Source organism: Solea senegalensis, linkage group LG1 (assembly GCF_019176455.1).
Source record: "Solea senegalensis isolate Sse05_10M linkage group LG1, IFAPA_SoseM_1, whole genome shotgun sequence".
NCBI lineage: Eukaryota > Metazoa > Chordata > Actinopteri > Pleuronectiformes > Soleidae > Solea > Solea senegalensis.
Genome location: NC_058021.1, coordinates 4,633,732 through 4,656,008, shown reverse-complemented (window position 1 = coordinate 4,656,008; position 22,277 = coordinate 4,633,732). Strand labels below are relative to the sequence as shown.

General features: G+C 39.6%; 3 protein-coding genes and 3 non-coding genes across 6 annotated transcripts; all 6 read right to left on the bottom strand.

Annotated features, from left to right (window-relative positions):
• Nucleotides 1-942: 942 nt before the first annotated feature.
• Nucleotides 943-8,625, bottom strand: rabggtb (Rab geranylgeranyltransferase subunit beta). The gene is made up of 9 exons (XM_044024560.1): nt 8,479-8,625; nt 8,048-8,155; nt 7,027-7,224; nt 6,694-6,799; nt 6,410-6,462; nt 6,209-6,319; nt 5,865-5,990; nt 4,979-5,128; nt 943-4,130 (listed from the first exon to the last, which is right to left on the bottom strand). Exons 1-9 carry the CDS (start codon nt 8,479-8,481, stop codon nt 3,990-3,992), a joined length of 996 nt encoding a protein of 331 aa, XP_043880495.1. The 5' UTR covers nt 8,482-8,625; the 3' UTR covers nt 943-3,989.
• A 333-nt stretch (nt 8,626-8,958) lies between these two features.
• acadm (acyl-CoA dehydrogenase medium chain) lies at nt 8,959-17,619 on the bottom strand. Its single transcript, XM_044024549.1, has 12 exons — nt 17,538-17,619; nt 16,423-16,525; nt 15,663-15,760; nt 14,721-14,790; nt 14,001-14,101; nt 13,404-13,484; nt 13,007-13,137; nt 12,155-12,263; nt 10,909-11,049; nt 10,168-10,263; nt 9,840-10,088; nt 8,959-9,755 (listed from the first exon to the last, which is right to left on the bottom strand). The coding sequence occupies exons 1-12, from the start codon at nt 17,610-17,612 to the stop codon at nt 9,684-9,686; spliced, it is 1,326 nt and encodes a 441-aa protein (XP_043880484.1). The 5' UTR covers nt 17,613-17,619; the 3' UTR covers nt 8,959-9,683.
• A 1,598-nt stretch (nt 17,620-19,217) lies between these two features.
• Nucleotides 19,218-22,146, bottom strand: rps8a (ribosomal protein S8a). Its single transcript, XM_044046804.1, has 6 exons — nt 22,078-22,146; nt 20,990-21,096; nt 20,623-20,722; nt 20,220-20,395; nt 19,718-19,847; nt 19,218-19,372 (listed from the first exon to the last, which is right to left on the bottom strand). Exons 1-6 carry the CDS (start codon nt 22,079-22,081, stop codon nt 19,263-19,265), a joined length of 627 nt encoding a protein of 208 aa, XP_043902739.1. The 5' UTR covers nt 22,082-22,146; the 3' UTR covers nt 19,218-19,262.
• Nucleotides 19,963-20,031, bottom strand: LOC122782761. The gene has a single exon (XR_006361969.1). It is a non-coding gene; the product is annotated as a small nucleolar RNA SNORD38 (small nucleolar RNA).
• Nucleotides 20,490-20,558, bottom strand: LOC122782756. The gene has a single exon (XR_006361966.1). It is a non-coding gene; the product is annotated as a small nucleolar RNA SNORD38 (small nucleolar RNA).
• On the bottom strand, nt 20,833-20,941 carry LOC122782767. The gene has a single exon (XR_006361970.1). It is a non-coding gene; the product is annotated as a small nucleolar RNA SNORD46 (small nucleolar RNA).
• Nucleotides 22,147-22,277: the final 131 nt, after the last annotated feature.

Genomic DNA, 22,277 nt, shown 5'->3' with positions numbered 1-22,277 from the left:
AATTCAGGTTCCTGGTCACCCACGTCACAGAGGACCTGACCTGGACAGTAAACACAACAGCACTACAAAAAAAGGCCCAATAGAGACTGTATTTTCCAAGGATTCTTATAAAGAATTTCTTTTACCGGAGCTCCATCGAGTCGGTGCTGAGTCACACTGTGGTTCAGCAGCTGCACCGCTGCTGAAAGGAAAGGGCTCCAGAGGGTCTTTAACACTGATGGGAATGTCCTTTCCCATCCCTGTAGGATATACAGTATACAACAGCCGCTGCCTTAAGAGGGCCCACAGCATCATCCCACCCTGATCATCAGCTGAGGGAGACGGCTCAAGTCCATCCACAGTAAAATAAACAGACTGTTTATCCCAGAGCCATCATTGCATTGAAAAATGCCAAAATATGCTGATGAACACATATTTTTTAATGATTTTTACTTTATACAGTTTTTATCTTATGAGCCTGTTGTCTGTCTCTTATACCTTTTTGCACTGATGTGAGGGTTTCTACCTCAATTTCGTTGTACTTTGCAATGACAATTAAAGATATTCTATTCTTAAGGTGTGCCACATAAATAGAGCTTTACTTTCTTACTTCTGTCTGTATGTACATTAGTAGGTGCTAATTTATGCTCATATTTCTATTCTTACACTATATTTTTATATTACATTACATTACATTACATGTCATTTAGCAGACGCTTTTATCCAAAGCGACTTACAAAAGTGCATTTAAACATTTGGGTACAAATAAGAGCTAGAAGTAAGTAAGAGCTTCAAGTAGAACAAACTATGAAGTGCAAGTCATAAGTGCAATACAAGTTTTTTTTTTTTTTGTCGTCTTAGTCGAGGTAAGTCTTTTTCCACAACGGACAAATTGACACGTTTTAGCACAGAAAAATGCAACTACACTAAGACCAGGTTTGTGAAAAAGAGAAACAAGTTGCGACGCGTTAACGTGCCATTTATTTACGGTCTATAACAACAGGAAAAATAAACATGTGTTCAGCAAGATGACATCAGCCCGGCAGCAATAAGATACCAGTTGTTCAGCTGTTCAACAACTGGTGAACTTCCATTCCTCACTCCTCTTCATCTTATTATTGTAATAATGATGACGATAATAACTTCTGGCAGGCTTGAAGTTCATCACAGTTTGAAGATCTTCATCACAAGTTCTCCAACCAACTGCTTTCTCATCTCTTCAGCCTATTTTATCACAGTTCAAAGTTCTCCTTCATCCTCATCCTCACTACCCAATCCCCTAATTCTTCTCTCTTTGAGGTTCACACAGGGGTAGATGAAGCCAAACACAGCTGGCATTTCCACCTTAAACCAGTTTATCACAGGACCAACACTGGAATACTAATATTTGGATGAAAAAGTTACTTTTTGTTTATTGAAAATAATAATCTTCGTTTTTGGATTAATCGGTTGGCCTCTACTCTATTCTGAATGAAGCAGTGAGGACTCGGACATGGACAGCACCCTGTCTTCTTCAACCGCTTTATTCTCCAAACGAGGGTCACAGGGCCAGTCCATCACAGGGCCACATAGAGACAAAGGTTGTTTCACACCTAATAGTCCGCTAGACCCTGTCCTATCTGCCTAATCCCTAAATCTGCATGTTTTTATACTGTGGAAGGAAACTGGAGGCAGAGAGGCCCTTGTTCCGACCGGGCCCCAAAAATGGGTCAACTGAACTCCGATTTAGTCATAATGTCTTAATGGACTCAACTTCAACACTCTGAGGAAGAACATGCAAACTCCGGTCAAACCGGGAGGCAAACTCTGAACCTTCTTGCTGCACTGCTAACCACTACATCACTGTGCAGCCCTCACGTCTACTTAAGATATTTCTTACAATTTTAAACACGGCGGAGGCAAATGTGCCAGCAGGTGCAATAGAAAGCTGAAGTGAGTAACATGGATTTAAATAAGCAGTGAAGCTGAGCCTTGAGAGAAGACAAAAATAAATATGCTGGGCGAGGGAAGACACTGCCAGATGTTCCAACCATGGCTGTCTGCTCTCTTTAAGGCTTGGCACAATGATAACACGGTCTGAGTGGTTATTTTAATGCAGAGCAGGAGCTGAACTGGCTTCATTTCAAAAATTAACCGTGTGGTATCTCCACTTGTGAGCTCAGTGTTGGTTTGACTGCAGACATATTATGAATTTAAATATAAAACAAACTAATTCACTAAGTAGATAACAAATAGAACACGAGTGCAAGAAATAAGGAGATCAGAGGCTGAAAAACGTCACTTCCAGTTGTTTTTCTTTAAATTGACTTGGAGAAGACAAGTAAACGAGTTGTTCTTCAATGATTTCTGGGGTTTTGAAAACCCCTTTTTTCCAACAGCAAAAACCAACATACCTGACTTGATGGAAACAACAGGATGTTGAGGCTTCAACTACAGGCTGTTCACATGTAGCATCTTATTTCATGCATAAACACATGACGAGCATGATCACAAATGTGTTGCAGTTCCTTTCTGGGTGCATACACAGTGCAGCAAGATGAAAATAACTCAACTTTTGGACTATAAAGTCATGAACATGACACTCAGCTCCACAGGTCCTTGTTTTAGGAGACTGAGGCTACAGCCATTTATTCTGTTTTCATTTAAAAATGCACAAATTCTGCTACAGAAATGCCTGGAATCCACATCCCCCTGACATTTCTGAAAACAGGAAAGTTACTGGCTATGTTTTAGTATGAAAACTTCGGGCCTGTGTTTTCAGCCTGGACGGGCAGAAACAGCTGTTACTCGCATTCACTTCCTGTAAATGAAAAGCTTCTGTCTCAACTCTCACAACAGAAATCCTTCATCTAAGGATCGATCATTGTTTTTTCTCGTTAGTAGTTCTTTCTGCAACTAAGCAAACAACTGCAGAGGAGAGAACTCACTTCCTGTTTACACTCTTTTAAAAAAAAACAACTTTGAATGAATATTACATGACATGATATTTGTATATTCTTTGCCTCCTGCCTGCACACACAAAAGTGACAATATTATTTATTATTAAACTTGTTAGTAGTCACAGGAGGTTGGTCTCTGGTTACGTTGCTCATCTGTGCTCTGTCGCTTCACTCATGTGGAACTAACAGCTACGCTAACAGTTGAGTACGCAGATTTGTTCCTCTTGTTTCTCATATACGGAGAACTAAAGATAACACCTACTGCTTTTCAGATCCTTTCATGTCATAGCTAATGAGGACAGTTAAGTTTGCTTCTCTCAAAACCTTTGTTTAAAAAGTTAAGTCTTTGTCATGGATTCAAAGTGGATCTAAGGCAGGAGGCCTCAAACTTGCAGCCACTCAATTTCATGTGGCCGACCACTTAATACCAAGTTAACGAGTCATTTCTGTACTTTTTGAAAAATAATAGATTAATTTTGCGTCATAAATATGTTTATCCTGTGAACTCTTTATCATTCCATATCAAAACACACACTTTTATTTTGAAATTCTATGAAATATCATCTTAAAGATCATTATTTCGATATCATGATGGCATATGATATAATTTTAGGCTTCATTAGGCTCTGTTGACCGAGCTACCCACTTAATGGCCCCCAGGTCATCGTTGCACTAAAGTTTAACAGATATCTGAATTTCGCATTAGCCCAGTGTAACCGAAACCCCTCTGAGGAAACCGCTGCTGCTTCATTGTCTTCTCGGTTCATATGTTTAGGTTACTTAGTAACGACAGGAGCATGACCAGCAAGCATCTTAAATAATCACACTTCAAAAGTTATTCCATGTGTTTCAGACACTACATGTGAACAGCGTCTAACCATGATTTTCCTTTAAGACTAGAGTCCAACGCCTGCATTTGAAAATGTGTCCGTCGCCTCCCGCTAACATTAACACTGCACTGAGCGACACGTCCTCCCCATGCTCTTAATGTCCAGTGGAGGTAGTTGGTGAGTTCAGCAGGATGGTGTGTATGAGTGTGTCGTGATGTTTGGGACGGTGTGGTGAAGTGTGTTAGCTCAGGATGTCCGGCTGCACTCCTGCCCTCTGCAGAACGTCCTCAGGCATGCACAGCACCGGATTCACCGGCTTGATCTGTTCATCTCCGAGGAGGGAGAGACCCGCGATTCCAAACAGAGTGTGGAAAGGATCCACCTGAGGGGACAAGGACAGAAAAATAAAAAGAATACCAACAAACATCACTGACGTGTGGTTATGACACTGTACGAGAACACTGAGGCACATATTTTCAGTATGGAGAAACATCATGAAGGTTGTGGCTCGTCTCAGACCCATTTTTATAAAGTCAGTGTCAGTCATAGCAGAGTGCAACTATGTGGTGTAATTTATTCATTATTCTGCCTCTGTTTGTTCCACATGGACTGAAACGACGTGTTCTTTAGCTCTACTAACATTATATCTATGTCGTCTCTTTTATTTGACCTGACGCAGATGGAGCAGCGGTGGAGGGAAAAGAAATGTTCATCCCGTCAAACTGCTGAACATCCAGGTTTTTGGAGCAGTAGGATTCACACATTAAACTTTTCTTTGGCTCTTCTTGGAGTTTTTAGTCACACTATAACCGGTTTGCGACTGTCTCACTTTCTGTTGCCTCGGTTTGTCTTGACATTGAACCAATCACCTTCTGACAGCCTAACGCTACTATACTGAGAAACACAAAGAGAGTCATGTAAAGCTGATCAACAAGACCTAATCAACATTGTGTGAAAAACAATGATTTGAATGTAAAAGACATTTAAAATGTTCACACACAAAAGCTTTAAACCAGGACCAAGACAGCAGTTATTACTACGGTGGAAAACTATGTTGAAATAGAGTCAGACAGAAATTGTCCTGGTTTTTTTTTGAATATTTAATTGTAAAAACTGTTGTACCAGAAGCAAAAATTGTTTCCTACTCTTCAAACAATACACAGATTTTGTTGTCAGATATTTTCTCTATCCCCAGCAGCGAACAGATCTAAGTTGTGTTTGTCGGCTCACCATGTCTCCTGGTCTATCTGCAAAACCTCCCGTCTCCTCATCCTGGCAGGCCAGAATAAACCTTCGCAGCTTGGCCTTGTCGATCCAGTCAATCCTGCCAATGATTTTTAGTGATGCCAACACCCACCATGAGTAGCATACATCTGGAAGCTGAGAGGAACACAAAATATCCATCAATAATGTCAATGTTATTATCAACAGATATTTTCTACGTCTATCTTTACACATTTGATTTGTCACATGTGAAATATAGGAACTCAAAAATAAACGGGACACGCAGTGTGAACACTATTCTCAACGGCAGCATATTAACATAATGGAATATATGAAGAGAATGAGACATCACTTCCACACATGAATTAAGACACCAGAATATACAACTTAACCCCACTGAGAATCTCTGGGATGTGCTGGAGAAGACTTTACACAGTGGTCAGCCTCTCTCATCATCAATACAAGATCGGGATGAAACATTAATGCAACAGTGGATTGAAATAAATGTTGTGTCGTTGCCATAATCAAAGCAAAAAACAAGGGTATGACTTTTTCCAGGCTGGGCAGTGTGTTTTGCAGTGGTTGTGTGTCATAATAAAACAAAATCAGATCTGTAATAATGTAATGGTCCAACAACCTGTCCAGGGTGTACACTACCTTTAATATTTAGTAATGTGACAGCATTAATGCTCTCATAACTCAGCTCAACAAAGGCCACATGCCTTTATCTGCCACGTTGACTATGCGTAGAGGACACATAGAGAACATAAAGCCCTCTGAAGGAGACAAGACAGCTACATTTCAATGGCAGGACACCAGTGAGGAAGCTGCTGTTCACCTGACACCAGGTGGTGATGGCTAAGAAACAAAAGTTCATATTTCAAGCACAAACCTTCTCCGGTCGTCCATTAAGGCCTCCAGAAGACAGTTGCCTCTCGCAGAGCCACCAGCCCAGCAGGTCCGCGTTCACCTGGTGAAGCTGCCCAGTGAGCGACAGGAAGCCAGTGCAGCAGTAAATCTGACATACAGGGGGGAACATTTAGAGTTTTTATTCAAAATAAGAGCATTTCGTCTCATTACTGTTCAAGTGGGATACTTAACTACAGGCCTGGAACTATGAAGGAACTATCAACAAATCAACTGGTTTCTAACATTTGCCTTTTTGGTTTACCTTGTTGCTTTTCTTATTTTTAACAAAAAAAAAGCCAAAATCAACTGTCACATCAGGAGACTCACCTGACCAGCGTGAGACTCTGAACCAGGCCTGCAACCAAAACCCCCATCAAAGTTCATACAGGATAATACAAACTCCACAGCTTTGTCAACATTCATCTTGTCCATCTTGCCCTTAAAAGAACAGAAGAGCAAGAAACATTTCTAAGTTACAATCTTGGTATATCTGTAGTTGATAAAGTTGTGAAACAAAATCATAAATACCAGTAAAGAGAGTGTAGCAACAGCACAGAAGGAAAACCTTGTGTCTATTTCACCTGTTAAAACAAAGTTTATTACAGTAACAAACATACGTTTACAAACATAATTTAAACAAAAAATATCAAGAAGACAATTGTGTTTTTTGAGCACTTGCAATTTGTAATATATATATATTGATATAAAATACAGTATAAACTGAGCACAGCTTGTTCTGCTACTTAACCTGTTGTACTGAATTTAATGTATTTATTTATTATACTTCTAATGACAAATCCAAGTAAACTTACCCCACTTGTCTCCCGCAAAAGAGCCATCTTCCTGCTGCAGCCCTTTGACATATTCCACCACTTTGTCAACATCTATCGCGTCCACACTGTCATATAAGCACAAGATCTATGGAAGCAATTCAAAATATAAAGTGAATTTCAATCAACACAATAAGAAAAAAATTAAATACAGAAACCAGATGTTCTGCAGGGAGTTTATTCAGAAAATAACATAACAATATAGCAGATAAAGAGACAAACAAACTTAAATGACTGAAAACAGGGGAAGGTAATTAGAACATGTTTTAGTTTCAGTAATCTGTCCACGTTTACGTTGACTGTGTTAGGAGTCACCTGGACAGCACTGAGTGTGTAGAGCAGGTGGGGGTCATGTCCAATGCTGGCGCTCATGCCGCCGCATTCATGCTGACAAGCTTTGATGAAGTCGATGATCTCATCGCGGTTCATGCGAGGCAGCTGGTCCATTAGGTCCATCACCGTCAGCCCCCAGTAGATACCACTCATCCTCAGGAACTCAGACAGTGTGTACTCCTACATTGACAGCGGAAACAGGACGACTCATGGATTAGGTTTTAATTTGTATATTGACCATATCATAAGTGCATATTATCCAGAGTTTATACAGACAATAAATGAAAGCCTGAATACAAATGACAACATTGCATCATGTATCAGGCATGACAAACAATTTAGGTTTAGCCATTTACAATTTTAAAGTGACACCAACCTAGAGAGAGATTTGTAATGTAATGGTGACAAGGTTAACAGAATAAGTCATCCATAATGTGAGACCGCTGTAATAAACCAAATATGGACAAAACAAGAGATTTTTATGAACCATAAAATAAAAAATAACTAAATGTTATCAAACCTAACCTTAAACTAACCAGTGTTTGGGCCAGTAACCAATACCGAGATATATGTTTTTGCCTTTGTCCAACTGCATATGTCATTTAATCTCCTCTGTAATGAAATGACATGTAGATATAAATATAAAAATAAAATAAACATTTTTTTTTTAAATCGTTGTAGAGAGCACCAGCATATAAGTCAAGGAGATGGCAGCCTATTTGGCCTACTGTTGTAATCATTAGTCATACTGGCAGATCTTGGTGTGTTTGCCGATATCCAATGATAGATTTTAAAGCCAGTATCTGCTGATACTGATATCATACCAATAATTTCATGCATCCCTAATTCAAATCTTAGCCCTAAACTTCACCAATGTGGTTCTGCCTCATCAGGACCAGGATTTGGGCTCCATGAGGACTACTGGTCTTGACAGTGTCAGTGTTTTGCCAGAAAAGGTCCGAAAGTGGTAACCAATACAACCCACACACACACACACACTTACGTAGTCATCTTTTTTGGAGCCGTAGGCAGCGATGTAGTCTGCGTGTTTGTCCAGTATCAGTAAACTGGGAGCGTCAGGCTTGATGATGACATCTTTCACTTGGGTTCCCTGACATTAAAACACATCACAACAATGAAAACACGCCTCAAACTCAAAATGACGTAAAGAAAGACTGAAAACCACCTGTCTTAAACCGTAGAACCACAGACACTGAACGTTCTCATGTCATGAATACTGTTTACTGACAGCACAGACGATGAGCTACATGCTAACATTCATGCCAGTTACACTTTCAGCCACTTTGCTAACCTCCATCGCAGAATAATAATCACATTTCAACAGAAATTAAACAGTAATAAACTTTGCTTTTGCGCTGATGATACAGTAAAACACATTTATTCACTGAAATAAAATGATAACATGTTACTCACCATCTTGGAAATCCTACTGTGTTCATCGAGGGCGTGACCAAAGTACTTCCTCTTGTGTTTGACAATTACAACCTGCACGTGAGGCGCATTACCGCCACCTGGTGTTTCGGAAGTTGAAACGACTATAACTTCTTTGAGCTTTGCCAGCTGTTGGCAAACGAGTATGCTGGTGATTTACTGCCATCTAGTGGGTAAAAGACAAATAGTCATTTTGTTTGTTAGTACGGTTCAACATGACCATGTAACTACACTAAGGCATTTTAATAAGTTCCTGTTTGTCTTAGTTTCTACTTATTTCCCATCCTAAGATCACCTCTTATTAACTTCCAATAAGTACTCCTACCCAAAGTTTTCAATTTCAACAGACAATTTGGTATTTTCTTTTATGTCATCTTCCCTATCCTTCTGATATTATTTCCCTTCTAACAATACGTTAATGGGCAAACACTTGTTTTGAATGAAACAAACAGACAGTGGACGTAAAGAATTAATGAATTTATTTCAAACGTGTAAAACAAAAAAAGATTTCATGTTTTGAATGGGCGGCACAGATCAACAGGGACAGCTTTGCTTTTATTGCAAATCAGAAAGGAGAATAAGAGATATTAAAAGTGTTAGTGTTGCTACAGACACACACAGTGTAAGGCGGAGAGTCTTCTCCCCACAGTTAGTCAAGCTCAGTTGATTTTTTACTTGATTTACTGGCCTTCAAACAAGAACAAATCCTCCCACCAGACTTAAACAATAGTGCAGGTTAATATATGAAAGATAGTAATTACTGAATACGGCTGATGTTAAATAAATATAAGGTTTTGTTGTATAGCTCTGAGATTAATGCCACATTCAGGCTGCTGAGTATGTAATGGAGTTTGATCTGTGCAATATACTGTACTTGCACATGGTAGGCTGACAGACCTGACAGAAGATAGGAAATGATCAGATGATATTTCTTGACTTGATAGACTGACGAGGATCACGACAGCTCCATTAAATGAACTGAATGAGTTGTTTTAACTGCCGTTGACCAATTCTGTCCAAATTGATAAAACGGCAGCAAGGCAGGATGGGATATCTTTAAGGCAAATGACATTCTGCACTGCATCCTGAGTTTAAGTGATGGCACCTACTGTATTTCCAGGAACATGAGTGTAAATGAAAAAAAATACAACAAACTAAACTTGAATGAGGACAAGTCGGTGCACAGTTCATTTCTTGAATCTTCCCAGATGTTCTCGAGCAATAATGAGTCTTTGGATTTGAGCTGTTCCCTCATAGATCTAAAAAGAGGGGGGGAAAAAAACAACAAAAATTAAGTTATAACAAATAAAACATCTTCTGACACTGATTATATGGTCACCCACCTGGTAGATCTTGGCATCTCTCATCAGCTTCTCCACTGGGTACTCGCTGTTGAACCCGTTGCCTCCAAAGATCTGAACAGCATCAGCAGCCACCTGATTGGCTATGTCTCCAGCGAAAGCCTTGGCGATGGAGGCGTAGTAGGTGTTTTTGCGGCCCTGGTCCACCTCCCAGGCTGATCGCTGGTACGCCATCCTGGCCAGCTCCACCTTCATTGCCATCTCAGCCAGAAGGAAGGACACAGCCTGGTGCTGTGAAGCAGAAGGAGACATATGAGAATTTTAACTGTACAGAACAATTCAGTCACATTAGCTTTTAAACCAAACAAACCTCAGCTATAACTTTGCCAAAGGTCTTCCTCTCCAGTGCGTAACTGGTGGCCTCGTCCAGTGCCCTCTGTGCCAGTCCCGTTGCTCCTGCAGCCACCTGCACAGATTTTACTGTACATTAGAACATAAAGGACACACATCCATAAAATGAAAAGGTCTAGTATGCAACATTTGCAAATGTTTCAATAAACTACTAAAAGGTATAGTAGGTTTGTATCAGGGTATAATAACAATATAATTTGGTTTCCATAGCCTTAGTGTCCAACAACACTGGAAAAACACATGGAAAAGGCCAGATGTGTTTTTGACCAAGGTGCCTGTTATATTCATATTGAGCTACACTTTCTAGTTTTTGCAGTATAAACTTTCTTTTGTCAACACTGAAATAGCAATGATTCCATTAGCACAAGTGCTTAGAACAAACAGGAGTCTAAAATCTGCTTTCTCGGTGCTGCCACCGTTGGCCACAACATCTGCCACATTTCCTTAAAGCTGGAGTCTAGAGAAGTTGAAGTCTGGTTCAAATTATTTAATTTGCATTATGACAATAGGGTAATATGGAATTATTGGCCAATAATGATGAAATTATGTTGCCTACCCCAGCTTTCAGTTGACAGTAATGGCACCACTTGTTGAGAAAATTATATCTTGAGACATTTTTAAGACTCATCCTGTTGCTACACTTTCCCTGCGATAAAATGGAGAATGGAGTCCTCAGCATTTATACACTAGGAAGACTTACTGGTGGCCTCGTGTTGTCGAAGGCACCCATAGCGATTTTGAATCCAGCTCCTTCTCCTATCAGCACGTTCTCCTTCGGTATCCTCACATCCTCGAAGGTGATGCCTCTGGTATCAGAGCATCTCTGTCCCATGTTCATCTCCTACAAGCACAAAACACACACGCACACACTGACATGTTATCTGTTAATGCTGTCGTAGAGAGTCATCTCTCAACTGGTAGGTTGTGGGTTTGATTCCCAGTGAAAGATGAGTGATATAAAATGCACTGCACATAGATGTGTGAGTGAAGGTGTGAATGGAAATACTGTAGTGTGAAGCAGCTTTGAGTCTAGAGTCTTGAGACTAGAAAAGTTCTATATAAATACAAACCATTTGCTATGTATGTCCTGGTTGCACAGTGTCAAAATAATGTTCTCTTTGAGTCAAACATTTGTCCTGATGTTGTGTAGATTCATGTATTATGCTGTCACATGCTTGCAATATCATCAGTGAATCATCTACATCTACAGTGTCCCTCTTTGTATGTGTGAGCTCTGACAGTATACAAACTGAAAGACTTGTATCATGTATCAACATTAGAACAAACAGAATTTTGTTTTAAGCAGGTTTATCAAGTTAGTCAGGAAATGTATATAAAAAAAAAAGATTAAATTTCTGTTTGTCTTGCCAGAGGATTAAGGGCGACTATCTCACTGTGTGTGCGCGCTGCTACAACCTACACCTAGTGACGAGCCAAAGACAATTCAACATGAAATTGATCAACACAACATGGTTGACTACCAAAAAGGCGAAAAAACATCGTCTTCCACTCTCACCTCTTCTTGTGACTGCGCACACATAAAACAGTTGTCCAAGCTCATTATCTTGTTGCTTTGTTTAACACAAGCACATGCTCATTATGTTTTATTGACTGTACTAACCTGACTCATAGCAAATGATTCAATAGGTTTTATTACTGTACGTCAAAACCCTTTAATTGGAACAATTTCACACTGTGTGATTTTTAATGACTGTATACTTGCAGAAATCGATCAGTATGGAGGACATTACTCAAATGAAATTAACTAAACCCTGAGAGCTTTTATGTACACACACTGAAAGGCCTCTGAATGGTAACTTTTGCTGTGTGCAGTGATTTCAAATCAACAAGGAACACTTTATGCGTTCTGTCTCGAACAAAACTAAAATTAACCACACTGCAAAGCCTGATCTTAACACAAAGCCATATCTTCTGCCGCATCTCACCTTCCTTCCAATTTGGATTCCTGGAGTGTCAGCTTCTACAATGAAGCCAGTAAAAGCCTTGCTGGTTGGACATTTAGGGTCTGGGTTAGTGCGAGCCAGGAGGAAATACCTGTAGATGTGACACAAAGGACGCTTTAAAAAAAACAAAAACAAGAACCAAGAAACTAAATAAGGCACCATTAAGACAAGATGATAATGTTAGAAAGATACACTTTTGTATCTTTCACACGGTTAGAATTGTATGATGTTAGATAACCACTTAAATAACTTGATTATACACATGATATGTAATGCATCCAATTCTGACTGTGATATTCACACAGTGGTGTGGACCTCTGCACATGACAGCCTGTGCCCTAACAGTACTCAGTGATCGTACTCAGAAACTAGTCAGCATAACCAGAATAATAACTGATTTAGGATATTTTATTGTACTTATTTACAAGGGTTGAGATTGGGTTACTCACACCACACATATCTAATGGCGTGTTTCCACTGAGCAACAGAGACTGACAGAGGCTTGTTAGAATTTAGAATAACTTTTTTAGAATTTTGACCCTAGTAGATTAGGGAAGTGTCTGAGTCTTAAACAGTTAACTACAGTTAAATATTCCTGTGTGACTTAAAGGCTCCATAAAAGCTGCTATCCAAAAAGTCATAACCATGTGATTATATCTCTTGTAGGGTGGCTTATAAAGGCAAATCAAAGGTGCGTGGAAAAGCGTCACAGCAATATTTGGAACACTGGAATTAAAGAAGAAACTAGCATGTTCAACTATTTCAATCACTGCCTATTGGATTTGCAACCAATAAAAAAACAACAGTATTATAACAGTATTTGTGAGTACATACCAGTTGGCTTTCCCACCGTTGGTGATCCACATCTTTTGCCCATTGACAACATACTCATCACCCATCTTCACAGCTCGTGTCTTGAGGCCAGCCACATCGGAGCCTGCCCCCGGCTCTGTGACACAGTACGCCTGCCAAAAACAAACCACACAAAAATAATACAATACTGTCTGATGTGATGACGGACAGACCTGTACCTTTTTACTGGAGTCATGACACAGTTGTGACATTGTATTTGTCCCTACATAATTATTAAAAACAAACTTGCACAAGGTAACTTGGGACAACCTTGTCAGAGCAGCCTGTTGTGACAAAGTTAGCTATTATTTTAGCAAAATAAAATTTAAATATACTGTGTGCACAAGAAACATGCGACACTGGGTAATCGTACACTTACACACATAAGAGGCTCCTCAGTCATCCTGCCCAGGTATTTCTTCTTCTGAGCGACATTACCAGCGATAATAACAGGCATTTGCTGTGTGAAAGAAAGACATGTAACATGATAAAAATCAATGCTTCTCTTGATGATGCACTAATGACATGGTGACTAACACAACATGGCGATAGTATGGTTAAGTTTTTATCTTATTTCTAAATTACTATAGGCTACCATCAGCGTAATATCTTCACAATAAAATGTTTTGAAATCAGAATTGGTCATTTCGTTGAAAGTCATCCTCCCATTTGTCCCACATGCACATGTTATTACCAGGTTATTAGAAAGGCATCATACTTTGTTGTATTCTACATTAAAAATGTTTTGTTTATAGCAGCAATTGACAAAGTGCAGTATAAAACATCAGTCACAACCAGTCATTTTTACATATTGCCTTTTGTTGCTCATGGATTCACTGACTGGGGATTAGAGGTAGATCCAGTCAGATTCTGTTGGATTATATTTTTAAAATGAAACTAAAACATAACACAAAATAACATAAACATATGATGTTATTGAATGTTTTTCCAGCCCTGCCCCAGATGAACAACTTACCCCCAGAGAGTTTGCTTCGATAGCAGTCTGGACTCCTGTGCACCCGTAAGCCATCTCTTCTGTGATGAGGCAGCTGTCAAAGATTGACAGGCCCATTCCACCTTAACATGAAGACAAACAAAATATTTAATGACTCACTGTCAGTACATTCCAAGCACAGTTAAGTCAAACTACAGTTGTACCTTAATTACGCCATTTAATTGGTCTAATGTACGTGTCCCACTTTACAAACTCTTACCGGGAATAAATTGATTAAAAAAAGTCCGTCTTCACTCACCTAAGTGTCGATATTACCCTTTTCAGCTTGTTAATGTAAGGTATTTTCTAGTTGACATATTACATCACAGACCTAACCTCTGTTAACATTCTACTATTCATCAACATCAAAATATTGAATTCTTTAAGCTGACAGGACATAAATTCAGTCCCTGATGTAACATGCACTGGTCTGGATTTCACCATGTTTTTCTGGCTGTGCCCTCTCCCTCTATGTACACAAGCTCCTTCTATTATTTCTGGCAGTAACACCCATTCAAACCAATATGCTATTTTAAAAGAACAATTCAGAACATATTTATTAACTGTGGCTATTGTGGAAACCATCTATGGTCTAAAATGGTATGCAAAGGATGCCTAAGAACATGCGAGTGGGAAACTTGCTTCATGTTATGCAAAAGTTCAATCATTCTGAAATGGTCAATGAGCAAGAAAACGACATACCATATTCCTGTGGGATGTGACTGTTCATCAGACCAAGCTCCCATGCTTTTTTGATGATAGGGATAGGATACTGCAAAAACATTCAGGTGTTACACTTACATACATAATTATTTATTTAAGGTGACATAAATGTCTTACTATGTAGTTTACACAAGACTATGCAGTATATTTAAATTCAAAAATGTTACTGTTCCATGTCAGTTAATCTCAAGATTTTCTAAAACCGGAATAATGATTAATGACTTATTCCAAAATGTGACACTAGCTATTAAATGATCAACTAACAATTGCAACTCTAGTTTTTCCTGATGAATGAAGTCTGTGCTGTGCAGGTACTGTATATAGGACCATATGCATGTAGGTATTGGGAATTAATATAACATTGACGAAAAGGGCATGTGCACAGTCCAAAAACAAGAAGTAGGATGACACATTTGTCAGTTTTAATGACGAGAAGGTTGTAACATTAAGTCAATCAGTACAAATCAATAGTTGCAATCTTAGGGGCCATTTACATGCAGCATCTAAAAATAATTAAACACGTTTAAAAAAAAAAGAGATATTTATAGGCGCTTGTGGGGTTAAGCTTCATTACTAAGCAACCAAAACCTGGGAGACGCAGAGATGATTGAAGTTCACTGAATTAATGTATTGAAGTAAAAAAAGAGAAATTGTAAACTGGGACTAGTAATCCATTGCCTTTATGGATTACTAGTCCCACTTTACAATTTCTTTCCTTTAGCAAGTGACTCAGTAGCTTCGTATGAATGATGGAGGTTCACAGTTAACTAACCCTACCTCAGAGTGAACAAGCCCCAGTCTGACCACAGTCTTTGGCCAAAGTATAAAAAGACATGCTTAAAGTGATTGCCGCATTCCAAAACGTTTAGATATTTTCATGACTGTGCAACAGACAGAAATACACTGTTTAGTTATACTCACTTCTCCACTCTTGTCATAAGCACCTGCAACAGGGACGATGTCTTCACGTGCAAACCTCCTCGCCAGCTGCTGAAACTCCCTCTGCTGATCTGTTAGCTCTGTGGGTCGAAGCAGCACAAAGAACCAATGTGAGCACACACAATATAGTTGTTTAAGGCTGTTGCTTACCAGTCCTAACCTTTCTATCAAAACTTGTATGTTTTCTTTACTGATAAAACATTCAGAGCTTGTATGGTCTGTGAATGAAGGAAGGAGGTCACAGTAAATGAGGTACACCTGGAAAAACAACAAACAAAAACACAACATACTTCAAATTGCTACGGACTTTAGGGAAGACAACAAAACTTTCAAGAATACCAGAAATCTGAGTGCTAAATTTTATAATATGAACAAAATTACACAGTGTGATATTTCTAAAGATCCAATTTATGCATTGGAGGAATAATTAATTTAGGGCTGGGTCCTTTTTATCACGGTCTCATTTACCATGAACAAGAGCATGCCACTAACTGGACTAGAAAGTGTCATTCTCCAGGAAGCATGCACAGTCGTGCGTAAGGTCTGCACAATGTCAAACTGGAGGTTTGTTCATGTTTTCGTCCAGGCAAAATGACGACCCTAGCCGACAGTGGTTAACAAAAGTAATTTGAAATATTAAAAAGAAAAAAAAAAAAAAAAAAAAAAAGAAAAGTGAGTGATGTTTTAGGACATGTTTAGGAAGTATACACAACAATATAAAGAAATTACACCACATACTAACCAAATGAGTAGCCGGAGGCTGACAACGAGCTGCTGGATGCTGCAGCATTGGCTGCATTGGAGCTTTGCAGCCGGATCCCAGACCTCACACTGGCTCTGAGCACCTGTGTGCATGCAAGGAGACAGTTTTATTCCCAATAAGATCATTTGCTCTCTCTCATCATCCTCTACCTCACATATACTTTAGACACTGGTATATTGAATTAGATTAGGATGGAGCGAGAGATAAGATAATATATTATTATTATTACATGTAATTTATTAGTTTAATTTTGTCTGCACTCTGATCAAAATTCCTCCGCTCCACTCCACTGGTGGTACATGTGAATATTATATATAATAAAATGATGTGTAGGTTGTAGGTAAAGACACCTAATGCAAACATTTAACTTGGCAACAATAATTAAGGGCTAATAATCAACATTTTGATTCAAGATACACGACTTTTTACTGTTTTCACCACATTAGACCAGGATTAGATCAGAAACTGTTGAGTAGAGGTCTTAAAGTACATTTACAGACCTACTCTGGTCTTGTAAAATCTGGAAAAGTTAACGTTAATCATAAGGACTACTTCCGGATTCATGGCTGTGTTCCAGGCGAATAATTTATTTTCATATTCAGAGGCTCTTTCGCTATGGGCAATTTGTCTACTATAAAACCTCTCAAGGTGTGTAATTCTGCGAAATATATCAACACATACACGCACAGTTAGAATTGTTTAAACACCCTTTGGCGGTTGACAAATTACTGCAAACAAAACGACAGTGGAAGGTGACACTATATGTTCTTCTTCTCTCCCTAAACGCTTCAACATGTTTTGATCTTAACAGTTGTAGTGGTCACTTGTTTTGTTATAGTCGCCACACGGTGTTTTATGGATGTGCAGGTTCTCACTAATGTTGGTCATAGTCGTCTTCAGTCGTTAGCTGCAAGCAAGTAGACTACTGAAGCTAGGAATGCTACATAGCTTGTCACGTAGCCTTTACAGTGTCAGAGAGGTAAATTAAAAGCAGTAAAAGCAGAACTAATACAGCGAGCAACATCGTTCCGTGTCTTACTTAATAAACGAAAATAAACATGGTAGAGGTCTGTAGCAAACATAAGGTCACTTACCTTGTTGAGCAACATTGTTTTGACACGTCGTTTACGAAACCCCGTAATCTCAGTGACCGCTACAACTGCCCACATCCAAAATGAACGTCGTTTCGGGCCAATCACAGCAGCGGGATTTGACCACGTGACGTTCGTAGGTGTGTGCCAAATGACTTTTGCCCCACTTCACTTCAGTTAGAGACACTGCGTGGGTTTGTCGGGTCTGCTTGACTTTGTTGTTGTATGTACTGTTTAGTTTGTAGCTAAGTAAATAAACTCTGTACATGGAGACCGGTTTGTGAATCACACCTAAATAGAGACTGAAACGCAAAAGCAGGATTTTAATCTATAGAATGTACGTGTGGTTTCAAATGTAAAGCCATGTGACCTACGAAGTCATGCCATGATTGTGAGATTAAGGGTAATTATGTCTACAATATATACATCTGCTTTGAGCATCTGAAATGGTTTCTACAGCCCCATTGCAAACTATACTGGACCGTGGTTGACACGGTTTTTTCCGTGTCTGCACCTATAACAGGTGTCGTGCCAAAAGGATAGTTGATGCCTTGTGATGCGCGCACAGCCAGTTGAATCTGAATCGCGTTGTTTATGATTTGCATGGCTACTTTTTTCCAGACTAAATCATAATTGGCAAAATACCAATGTCCTTGATTGGCATTGGGCAAGTCTGATATCATTCTATGCTTGGAAACTACTAATTTTACAGGTATTTTGCACGTTTACCCGTTGAAATACCTTGTGTTGGCTGATGTTCACTTTCCCAAAGCAGCATCGAGTGCAATTCCTAAATTCATCTATCAAAAACCTGAGACAGCAGCATGTCTGAGCACTAGGTAAAATTAATGTTTCAATACCCAAGAGTAAAAATAGACCGTCACCTTTCCTAACAACTTACAGTTGAAGTACTCAAGTAAAATGATTCTGATAATCATTTGATTAGCATTTTTAATTAAAAATGACTGAGCTTCTTAAATGTGAATATTTTCCAGTGTCTTTGCTGTATACTGGAAATAAATCACTAAGACTGATGATTCTGGTTTGGACAAAGTCAGTCAGTCATCATCTAACCGCTTTATCCTCCACCAGAGGGTCGCGGGGGGTGCCGTGCCAATCTCAGCTACATCGGGCGATAGGCGGGGTACACCCTGGACAGTTCGCCAGTCCATCGCAGGGCCACACACAGATAGAGACAAACAACCATTCACTCTCACACTCACTCCTACGGTCAATTTAGAGTGTCCAATTTACCTATTCCCCACATTGCATGTTTTTGGACTGTGGGAGTAAGCCGGAGTACCCGGAGAGAACCCACGCACACACGGGGAGAACATGCAAACTCCATGCAGAAAGGCCCTTGTTCCAACCGGGGCTCGAACCCGGGTCTTCTCGCTGCAAGGCAAGAGTGCTAACCACTACACCACCGTGTCACGGTTTGGACAAAGTATTTAACATAATTTGAAACATTTGAAAAAAAACAATCCTAAGATTTTATGGACCAAAAATATACTGATCAATCAACAGGAAATCATAAGTTTCAGCCCCAACACTACACAAACCGAAAGCAGATGTTTTGTTACACTTCTGCTTATACCCAGACCTGTGTTGTACACAGATCAACACCTGTGACTGTTAATGCTGAGCCCCAACACAAATAAAACAAGCAGTGACAGCAGACACTTGTGTGGTGGGAGGAATTTATTGACGAATCAAACAGCTGTACATCTATTTGCCTTTCTTGGCCTTGATCTTCCTCAGGTAGAACTCAAGCTCCTTGCCTTCCAGGACGTAACCGTCTGCCCTGCCACACTGACCAGGTTTGGAAGCGATGCAAGCTGCAAGAAGGACAAAATATAGGGTCAGCGATGAAGATGTAAAAACCTCGAGTGGGAACAGCACTGTAGTCAAGTCTCAACAGTTCAGTTATGAGGTAAGTTGGAGGATTTTTTTTAATGAGAAAGGTTTTGAGTGGTAAATTTTGTCAATTACATTCAGGCCATCTGCCATCACCTTGTCTTGTTTGAAATGTTTTCCAGTACAGTGCTGATACAAACACATAGCTGAGCAGTCTATCCATCAGTAGAAATATTCTACAGCTATGTCTTAACCTTCAGACAAAAAAGTGGATGAATCATCAAAGCTAACATTCAAAACAACTTAAGTCTAGAAACTAGTCTTACCGAGCAGCTTTCCCTGCTGGAATTGCTCCTCCAGGAGTGGGCTGATCTTGGCCATCTTCTTACGCTCATCGTACTTCTTCTGGGTCCTCTTTGATCTTTTCTTGTTCAGGACCTCTTCCTCCTCAGGAGTCTACAGCAGTGGGGGAAACGAGGCTTGTTAAATAAAACTGAAGTGAACCAGCCTTCAGTACTAAAGGAAGCAAGTACATAAACTGACAATGCACATCATGACTGAACACCACGTCTTTCTCAGAGTCACTGATATCACCACTTCCATTCAGTAGCAGAACTGGACAAAGTTATCTTCATGGAAAGACAAGGCAGATGAAGTAACTTTACCCCACATACAGTGGCTACATTTGCACTGAAGTGCTTTGCTTTAAAATCTGCATCTTAATACTACAGCAGTAACTACAGCCGAGATAAAAGCTAGACAAACATTTAAGTGATGCCGAATTTGTCACCAAGTAAAAAAGGCACTTAGAATTTACTCTACACGTACCAGCTTGGCTCCCTTTTTGCGTCCCAGAGGAGTGGCGTAGTGAGCCTCATACCACTGTCTGTAGGGCAGACTGTCAACGAGGACAATGCAATTCTTCACCAGGGTCTTGGTTCTGACAAGCTCGTTGTTGGAGGCATTGTAGACCACATCAATGATCCTGGTCTTCCGTGTGCAGCCTGAGAGCAAAAATAGTGGGTTGTTGGCAAATGTAGATTTTAAACTTTGTTCTCTCATTTTGGCAAATATGAAAAATGCTTTGCATGACAGGTCTTTCTCAGAGTCACGATTATCGTCACTTGAATTCAGTAGCAGAACTGGACAAAGTTATCCTCACAGAAAGATATGCAACAGGAATGGCTCAAACAGACCCATGAATTCTAAGTGGCACTGATGATAAACTTACACTCAGAGCCCCATGAGAAGTTGCCAACATCAAGCCTCAGAGCACGGTACTTCTTGTTTCCACCACGGACCCTCACTGTGTGGATGCGACGAGGTCCGATCTACAAAGAGGGAATTATTGTTAAATATTAGTGACAATACAATTAGTGCCTGCCAGTAATTCTGGACCAGAAAATAATCATACAATAAAAACAGCACCATAAAGCACTGAAGCGTGTCAGTGTAACTATGACAAGTCCTAACATTGGTAGGTCCAAAGCTTTGAACCAAAACAGTCCAAAAAAAGACCTACCTAAGGTCAGGTTTTCATCACCCACGCATCACCACATTAAATTTAGTTTCTGAATATATATAACAATTTTATTCACCTTTGTGTTTGCAGGAGGGCGACCGAGCTCATACTTCCTCTTCTTGTGGTAGGGCTTGCGTTTACCGCCTGTCTTGCGGCGTTTATGCCAGTTGTCCCTTGAGATACCTGGGTGAATGAACAAAGTAATTTAAAGCATCTGACAAGTCAGTGTGTGATCAATGCAAAATGATGCGGAATGCTTGAGTTATCAGTTCTCCAAGGTAGGTTGTCCGCATTTTAATTCGGATTCCGCTAGAAGAGTTTCATCATGTCACTCAAGCATTTTTTCTACACCACAATCATATATATTTATTTCACTATATATTTTAAGTACATAAATACTGACAACACGTGCAGCATTTCGAAGTTAGACGTGTACAGAGTACACAAAATAAACTTTGTACCACGTGGATCTACAACCACCTAGTGATATTTAAACTTTAACAGCTGAAACACACCTTATGTCTAATGCATTTAAAAAGCAGCCAATGATAGATACGCACTAAACTACTGCCACACTGTAGCGCGTGTTGCGCTACAACAATCTAGTTAGTAATACAATATCCTAATTTCACAAACAGAAAAACTACGGGAACCTCAAATAACCATAAATTACGTATTCAAAGGTTATGATAAAACTTGTTTAAAATGGCACATTAAATATTTTTCACAAGGCTGTAAGAGCATGTCATGCTCAGAAACTGCCTGCTTAGCTCGCCAATGCTAGCACCAAGTTCCCCGTGGGCTTCACACAAAAATTCAAATACAAGCAAAAACAATTATTCTAAACACTCGGCACGTCGAACAGACGACACTACATTCTGCGAAGATGTTTTCAAAATGCAAACACAAATATAAGTCTATTTTTCTGCTACACTTCCAAGTCCGTCGCTAGCTAGAAGACAAGCGCAAGCAGCCATCTTGCCTCAGAGATCCACTACATGCTTAAATAAAACAAAATTAATAGACTGTAGCTAGCAAATACGAAGTTACAACTGCTTAAACAACATTTAACTTCAACATAGCCAACCATTATTAGATCAATCCTTCCTTAAATTATCAGATGGACAAGGATTCTCCCTCCGACCCCAGCTTGAAAACACGTACCCATTCTCAGGCGCCGGCTAGAAAGAGAGATCGCAGAGGCTCATGGGTAGGTTTGAAGCCAAGTGCTCTCGCGAGAAGTTCGCTTACTGTCGACGGGATTTGAGGAACAAAGTGATACGACGAATGAATGACTTCGCTGTAACTTGAAGAAATTAAGTGAATTTAAATGTTTTTAGTGGTTTAATGTGGATTCCATTTTC

Bases quoted from the DNA above. Each gene is read 5' to 3' on its own strand.
- rabggtb (XM_044024560.1), bottom strand. The intron at 7,225-8,047 runs GTAAGTGTGTGT...CTGTCAATGTAG, and splicing joins GCTCCAAAAAAGATGACTAC to GAGTACACACTGTCTGAGTT. The intron at 6,320-6,409 runs GTATTTATGATT...TGTTCTTTTAAG, and splicing joins TTGCTACACTCTCTTTACTG to GGCAAGATGGACAAGATGAA.
- acadm (XM_044024549.1), bottom strand. From the start codon at position 17,612: ATGTGGGCAGTTGTAGCGGTCACTGAGATTACGGGGTTTCGTAAACGA. The intron at 15,761-16,422 runs GTTAGTATGTGG...TTCGACCCACAG, and splicing joins AGCCTCCGGCTACTCATTTG to AGCTAACAGATCAGCAGAGG. The intron at 13,485-14,000 runs GTAAGTTGTTCA...TCTTTCACACAG, and splicing joins TCGAAGCAAACTCTCTGGGG to CAAATGCCTGTTATTATCGC.
- rps8a (XM_044046804.1), bottom strand. The intron at 20,723-20,989 runs GTGAATAAAATT...CCCTCTTTGTAG, and splicing joins GCCCTCCTGCAAACACAAAG to ATCGGACCTCGTCGCATCCA. The intron at 19,373-19,717 runs GTAAGACTAGTT...TCCTTCTTGCAG, and splicing joins CCAGCAGGGAAAGCTGCTCG to CTTGCATCGCTTCCAAACCT.